This window comes from Mastomys coucha, chromosome X (assembly GCF_008632895.1).
Source record: "Mastomys coucha isolate ucsf_1 chromosome X, UCSF_Mcou_1, whole genome shotgun sequence".
In the NCBI taxonomy this organism is placed as follows: Eukaryota; Metazoa; Chordata; class Mammalia; order Rodentia; family Muridae; genus Mastomys; species Mastomys coucha.
In genome coordinates this window covers 47,160,996-47,169,123 of record NC_045030.1, presented here as the reverse complement: position 1 = coordinate 47,169,123, position 8,128 = coordinate 47,160,996, and the positions used below count along the sequence as shown (strand labels likewise).

General features: G+C 42.5%; 1 protein-coding gene across 7 annotated transcripts in view; it reads left to right on the top strand.

Annotated features, from left to right (window-relative positions):
* The window catches only part of Tenm1 (teneurin transmembrane protein 1), an 803,700-nt gene that overhangs the window by 774,244 nt on the left and 21,328 nt on the right, over window positions 1-8,128 (top strand). For all 7 annotated transcript variants that reach the window (XM_031355201.1, XM_031355294.1, XM_031355365.1 and 4 more), the window contains 2 exons: window positions 2,846-3,018; window positions 4,123-4,358. In XM_031355201.1, the coding sequence (XP_031211061.1) occupies window positions 2,846-3,018; window positions 4,123-4,358 (409 nt within the window). The remainder of the gene's footprint in view (window positions 1-2,845; window positions 3,019-4,122; window positions 4,359-8,128) is intronic.

The following is an 8,128-nucleotide window of genomic DNA, read 5'->3' as shown; positions in this document are numbered from 1 at the left end:
GTAATGACCCCACAGAAGAGAGGTGGGCGACTTCTGTTTTGATCCAGAGCCATATAAATGATTGAGCACATGAGAGGAGACACCACACTACAAACACTACCAAATGTAACTGCTTTTGACTGGGATGAGCAGAATGTGGCTGGGTAGGAAGAGTGTTGAGGGCTGGAGTTCTATGGTTGAGCTCCATACACTTTATAATAAGAATGCCTGCCCAGCCACAGAGAGGAAATGAAGCAAGATGACGTTCTAGCCACTCAGAGACTAGACAAGCCTGTAGAAAAGGGTACTTTATTCCCTAAACCATAGCTTCCCTCATGAGAAAAGGACCAAGCAGCAGCTTCCCCCTTAAATCTATCTGAGTAACTAGCTTCCCTTTCCCAATGCACTTCTGTAGACTTGGGAAGCAGTGTCAGGAACAGTGTGTAGGACTGTGCTTATGATGTTGAGAATAAGCAGGAAAATGCATCTCAGGCAAAAAGTATAGAGCTCAGTGTTAACAGGTATTAACTAGATCGGTTAGTAATCTAATTTGTCTCCGAGCCTTTACTGTGGCTCATCAGAACTCTGGACTCTGGCACGTATGTGTGTAGATAGCTCTCAATGGCATCTTGTCTTTCTCTCACAAAGGGATACAACCACTGAACTCTTTCCTATGGAGTGTCGTTCAAACTCAAGGAGAGGGCTGGGGTAGAGCTCAGGTGTAGAGCTCTTGCTTCAGATTCAGTTCCAACAGAGCAAATAAAATACAACACAGGTCTGTATGGCTGAGAGGAAAAAAAAAGTAGTTGCCCCCAAAATGGAAAGTCAACTGACAAACACTTTTCCCTACAACATTTCAGGGCGATGTCCTGCTGGAATGAAGAACAGTGGCATTGGTTAAGATTTAAGGCAAGCAGCCCTTAGAATCCAGGAAAGAGAAAGCAATGAGGCAGAGTTGCCCAGGCTGAATAGGGATCAGGAAGGAACTGCTGCACAATCCAAGCTGCTAGACTGGCACACTCTCTACTGTGGAAAGCTTGCAACAGCTGCCCTCTATCTACAAGTTGGAAACGTCCCTATAGGGAGCAGCAGGTTGATTGCTTGCTTTTGATGATAAAAGCTGGACATTGTTTTCGTCCTCTGGAAGGACCACCCAGCAGACAAAGATGGGAGCTCTACCTATACCTGTACCTACACCTCCATGTCACCTACCACTACCACTACCACTACCACTACCACTAGCAGTAGCACTAGCACTAGCACTAACACTAGTACTAACACTAACACTAACACTAACACACAGTCTTTCTGTGCTGTTTTCTGAACAGAGGCATGCTGTTAAAGGTGCAGAGCCCCAGAGCAGGCTGTGAGCAAACAGGCTGGGCAAAGGAAGGATTTTGCCATTAACCCCAGACACAAGCATCAGCGTTGACAATGAGTCCTTTCCTGCACAGTAACAGCACGCCAAACATTTTGAGTGAAGCCCATTTGAAAAAAAACAAAAAAAAACAAAAAAACAAAAAACAAAAAAGAAAAGAAAACCCAATTAAGCAACACAACAGTTGGCGTATCTGTGATGTCAAATCACCAGTTTGTCTGATTCTCTGCACGTGCCACACACAACTGCTTTAACTGATAATCTATGTGTGCCCATAGACACAATATATACATAGGAAATTGAACTTGGAACAGCATTGTATATACCCTCGAGTGCAGCTCCCTCTTCTAAAACACGCCTTAGCCAAAAGTTGGTCTAGATTTTAAAATTTCAGCAGCTACTTAGGGCCGAGGTCCTTAAACCCTGATGGAATACCACTGAGCTACTCCTCCCAATTCACAGAAAGGAGAGTGGGAGACCACTGTGTCTTTGCTGGATCCTGTTCACTTGGGGTAAAAAAAGAATATAATTGTTTAACATTTTAAAAGCAAATAAAAGTGCTTAAATATTTTGCAATTTGCAACTTGAAAAGGAAACAGTAATGGGTTTCCAAGTGTGTGTCTTTACTTTTAATGAACTGTTTATTTTTCATGGTTCCATTGGCAATAAAAGACCAGCTCCACATCAAAAGCCTTCAGGGAGGCAGTTTCCATTTGGAGGACAGTGAGATTGCCAATAATTTTGATTTTTTTTTAAAAAGTAAACCCACTAGACTGTATTTCCAGATATGGGTTATTGCCTATTATCCCAGGTAATTATTATTTTTGTGTGTCTTCCTCATAGAGGCAGATTACAAAACATTTATGCACTATACTCCAGAAAGATAAAAAGAATTTAAGTGATACCAAGATCAAGGGCCTCCAGAATGTTTTAATGAACATGTTTCCATTATCCTTTGTGCTTGTTCATTTTGTTGGAAGAATGATTCATTCATTTCAAATTTGGCAACTTAAACAGCAGCAAATGATAATTTTTCCCATCATAATGCAAAGTCAGTTTATTGGCCTGCTTGGGCTTTGAAGTCCCTTTCGTGGGCTCCTTTGTCTTTGACAACAGCACCCTCTGCTGGTTTTCATAATTCATCACTGATAGTGGGATCGACCCAAATTGCAGAGGCCTCCCTGGAACATTGCACACAGCAGGACGTGATTCATAAATCAGGTTTCCATCTGGTGATTCATTACCCAGATATATATGTTTTCTGTAAAACAGCACAGCTCAAGGAAGCCATCAGGAATTCGGAAGCTTCAAAAACTCCCTTCTTCTGATTAATCGTCCCTCTGACCTTTTTCTTCTTATTCAACAAGGTTAATAATACTTGTTATCACTCAAAGTGAAACTGTATTAGCTTCCAAATGAGCTTTGCCTTGCAAAAGCTGGTTGTTAATACCAAGAGGCCTCAGAGTTGACGTTTGTTCTGTTCCTCAGGTATGACCCCGAGGGGCATCTGACCAATGCAACTTTTCCTACTGGAGAGGTCAGCAGTTTCCACAGTGACCTGGAGAAGCTGACAAAAGTGGCCTTAGACACTTCCAACCGAGAAAATGTCCTCATGTCAACCAACTTGACAGCAACCAGTACTATCTACATTTTAAAACAAGGTAAATGATCTTCAGAACTCCACCTGCTTCCAGGTCTCTGGTCAAACGCATGCTCTCTATTAAAGAAGTAAATTCCCCTCTGATTAGGAAGATGGGTTCTCCCTTCCATTTTCCAGCTGGAACACAGACAAATTCAGACTTTTTACAAGTTCACATATCCCCTCTGGGCCCCAATCTCTGTGGGAGTAATGAGGTTAAGTCCTGCCAAGTCTGATCTCCCATCAAGTCATTTCCCAACACCCAGCCATTTGTAAAGCTCTTTTAGGGTTTCCTACGTTGGAGGACAATAATAGAGTCTGTGCCCCATCTGAGCTTAGCTTTCTAGATCAGATCTGACATGGGTGAATACAAAGGACAAATTAGGCAATGCACCAGGGAAGAATACAAGCTATGAGAGAATTAAAAACACAGAGAGAGGAGGGAAGAAAGAATTGAAGAAAAAATACAATCTCAAAGGAATGTGTTAGAAGCTATAGAGGAAGTGGACAAAAAAATAGTTTCACTGTCTAGTCATCAGGACTCACTCTGTTGCTAGGCTGTGGGGCAACTCACTCCAAAATGAGTAAAACCAACTTTCCAGTGGCTAGGATGCTGTCTGCAGTGGCTAGGATGCTGTCTGCAGGTAGCAGGATGCTCAGTTGAATTTCATACTCTTCTCATTCAAGCTCCTAGCATATCAATCTAAGATATCACATTCAACAAGTCAGAGAGAGAGTCTGTGGGGGTATGCTTTTAAAAAATAACTAACAATGAGAGAGGGGGCAAAGAGAGGGGGGCAAAGAGAGAGAAAGAGAGAGAAGGAGGGAAAGAGAGAGAGAGAGAGAGAGAGAGAGAGAGAGAGAGAGAGAGACTAGCCTACAGTGTGACACAGCAATATTTTATCCTGTTCACAAGACATAGCCCAGCTGTGAAAATAACAGGACCCAAGTGAGTAAAGAATGTATATGTCAGAGTTGGGGGGGGGTCTAGCTTAGAGTGCAGTCAGGCCCCCGATGCAATATCTCCTCAGCCTTAAATGTGTCTCCTGGAGCTCAGCTTTACCTATCCTCTTCCTCCTCTTCCTCTTTCTCCTCCATCCCCTCTCCTTTGCTCGTCTGTCTACAGAAAATACTCAAAGTACCTATCGGGTGAGTCCAGACGGTTCACTCCGTGTCACCTTTGCCAGTGGGATGGAGATCAACCTCAGCTCAGAGCCCCACATCCTGGCAGGGGCTGTCAACCCCACTCTGGGCAAATGCAACATATCATTGCCTGGCGAGCACAATGCAAACCTCATTGAGTGGAGACAGAGGAAGGAGCAAAGCAAAGGCAACGTTTCAGCTTTCGAGAGAAGACTGAGGGTGAGTAAGGCCTTCCCTTTTTAGCAAAGGACAACAGTTTGTGGGTTCCCTTGGAAAGTGGAGAGTCTCCCTAAACTGAAGTCTCAGTTCTCCAAAGCTTTTCCAGGTGGCCGACTAGCTTCTGATACACTCATTTGAGAGTACTAATGGCTGATAATGGTTCAGTATCCCTAAGTGTGCATTCTAATAGGAGCTTTCTTTGTCATTAGCCAGCTAAAGTGCTCTAATCATAGCAATTTCAGGCACTGAGAAAGTCTAGGGCTGGAGAAATATCTTTAGTCAAGAAGCCCTTCAGTACCCATCCCAGCCTGCCTAGGAGATGCTTATTAGATTCCCCAAGTTGACCCACGTCCCCACTTTTGGGTGGACAGAAAATGGCATTATGAGATAAGGCACCATTTAGACAAAGGCAGCATGGGAGGGCAAAGTCAGTGGGCGGTCCCATTGCCGTACAAACATTGCAGAGCCATGGGAGCAAAGAACTGGGTGGAGACTGAGATGAAGTCCCCAAAGAGCTCCTCTGAGGGAACTGAAAGCTTTTGGGAGTTCTCAAGTCTTTACTAAAAACAGTTTCCTACAGCTAAGCAGAGCTCTCTGCCAGAAGCACTGCCCTGCAGCGCAGGAAGCTTGCAAACACCATAAGCACCCTCTCTACCTGTCCCTTCTTGAACATTAACCAGTGTATTGGCAACTTGGCTAATATCAGAACAACTGCCAGTCTGCAAGAAGTAATCATTATTGAGGCAGGGCCTCAGAACATCTGCTTCACACCCAGGATACAGAAAATGCTTACCTTCTTCTCATTCACTGTGAAAGAACTACGGTGAATTGAATACTGTATAAATACAACCACCAACCAACCATCAGGCTGCAGAGAGAAGCAGTAAACCAACCAGTCACATGTCTTGATGCAGAAAAGTTCATCTACGAGTGTGCTCACTTTTTAACCAGCTCTATTGATGCACATAAAAACAGCCTTTAGTAGCTGGGCTCTCTCTCTCTTTTTTAATAACAGCTACTGTAGTTGTCTAGTTGAAGAAGTCAATTTGTATGTTTCAGTTCTATTGATTGGTCGGTAATAGAACATTTGCCAGATAGGCCCCTGAATTAAGAAGTGAATCCTGTCAAATACGCAAAGCTCTAGATGTGTATGAAGGTCAACATTTATGTCTGAATTCTTCAAGAAGTGCAGCTGCTGCATAGAAATTTGAATGGGAAAGTCAAATGACCTGACCCTGATACCCAATTTTATACCTTGTTTGGAAATGCCGTTTTGTTGCAGTGGTTTGTGTCTGTGTTTCGTTTTGAGACCATGTCCTTTTCCGTATCCCAGGCAGGGCTCAAACTGATGGCTTTCCTGCCATAACCTGAGTACTAGGATTAAAGACATTTCTGTGAAATTAAAATATAGTGCTATGGAAAAGAAAGAACTCTCTACAAGTAGCTTATCATCCTAATGATTGATCACAGAAAAATTGATCTTCTAGTTCCCCCCCCAGCTTATGGACTTATTAAAATATTATGAACCAAATCAGATAGAGTGTAACCTTGGGGATTTTTCATTCTTTGCGGTAACCCATTCTCTACTACTATGTGACCCTAGGATATTCTAGGATGGCTCACTCTGTATTCTCCCCTCCAGATTCAGATACTAGAAATTGTCAACCATAATCCATACCTTATATCCCAAAGGTTTTTTTTTTTGTTTTTGTTTTTGTTTTTTTTTTACTTTTGAAAAGCTGGTAGCCATAAAACACGGAGGAGCAGTTTAGTACTGAAAACGAATGGGTTTAGTGAGTGCTAATTGTAAGCTGACCCACACCGCAACAAACTCCAGGCCTTTATCCCCTATGGAACTTCAAATATACTCCCTGAGGTCTTGGAGATGAAGGACTGGGCCCCTTATTGGCTAGGTGCTGTGACTGTGCAGGTCCCTAGAAGTCTAATAACAGTCTTTTACATAGATTTAGTGCCTCAGGCTTAACAAAATGCTCTCACCGCCAGAATTTTATTTGATCACCACAGCCATCAATTGTTGTTATTCCCAATTTACAGAGAAAGACACCAAGGCTCAGAGAGGTCAACTGATTTGCCCAAAGTCAAACAGCTATTACAGTTCAGCGCCAGAGCTGAGATGCAGGTATTCCCCTGCTCTGCCATTGTCTCCAAGGCAGCGTGCTGTGCTGCCTTGTTCCTTAAAATAATTAATCTATAAATCATTGCCCCACTCAGTACAGGCACCTTGGCAGAGCCTGACTCCTCATTTCAATGCTGACAAAAAGAGACAAATAATCGACTCTAATGTACTGGCAAGTGTGGGTGATTCAGGACAACTGGCTGGCCTCCAGGCAAGGAAAGCATGAAGGAGATAAAAGGAGAAGAGAGGCTGTTTAGCTGGTTAATCCTTACCTGCTGCCCTCCCCATTCACAAGATTTGGGACATTGCTGCCTTGGTTTTCCCATGCCAGGCATGAAGTGGAATGCCTAGTAGGATGAAGGGGTTCCCAAAAGACAGGTGTAGATTGAGTTGGACAAAGCAATTACTCTTTGCCCATTGATCTTCTTAGTTCCAAGAAGATATAACCCTTCGCTTAACCCTGGCAGGTTTTCAAGCAAACATCTGATGACAATGTTCTCATTTTCTGGCTCAATATACGGTGACCCCTTTGTAAGTATACCTGTAAAAAAAAACAGAGGTCCCTGATGGTCTCCAGCTTCGAGGTGCCATGACCGAATCATTTGCTTCTTCTGCTGAAGCTGGTGCTTCAGAGGTCCACATAGTGTGGATACAGGACAACAAGGATATAGAAACCCTTGTCGTGCTGTGAGAACTGGGACACCTCTAAAAAGCTACTCTTGTGATTTGTAAATGTGCTTGGGCACCGGGTCATAAAACAATAATTACCCGGGCACAAAGGGACAGCTTCATTTAAAGGGCCATTTGGTAAGCTGATGGACATACTATGTTCCAAAATCTACATATCATTGCCTTGGAGTTCCTAGAGGGAAAGAAATTCAGGAGAGATGCATCTTTTTTACTTTTTTCAAAAAAAAAAAAATGAAAACAAGAATTAGTTTCCTCCAGTGATCACTGGGGACTTCTTCCCCACTCACACAAAGTCAAGGTGAGTGAAGCAAATTGTTGGGAAACAATACCGTGTGCAGCCCAGCCAGGCCAGGGACCTGTTATATCTACTGTCCTTCGCAGGCACCATTAAGTGAAATCAATCACATTAATATCCTGAAATTTCATTTATTTTCTTTTAAATCTACTTCCCCTAACTTGAATTGTGTCTGAATCACAAGTAAAATATTTCTGTATCCAACCAATGTATCTTCTGCTGTATCAATCTGTCCCCATAAATATATTTCCCTGGACAATAGAGGAATTAGACTACAGATAGCAACAGAGGGAATTGTCAAAGAATTGGACATTCACCAAAAGCAAACTGCTTTAATAGCTACAACCATATTGCTGCTTGCTGTGTCTGTGGATAACCATGTCATAATGAGACTTATCTTAGTATTGGATTCCCAGAGTCCTTTATAAGATTTAATAGAGTGAGCAGCAAAATCCTGGAACTACAGCCTACTGTGTCTTCTTTGGAAAAATAAATAATTGAAAAAGCATTTGAAATGAAACTTAAAGAATCAAATAGAATAGAATTATTATATATTAACAAGCAAAAGAAGCAAATACTAATACCATCACAGGTGATTTTTCCTCTGTTCAAAAGACAAGGGCACAGGTTGTGTGTGTGTGTGTGTGT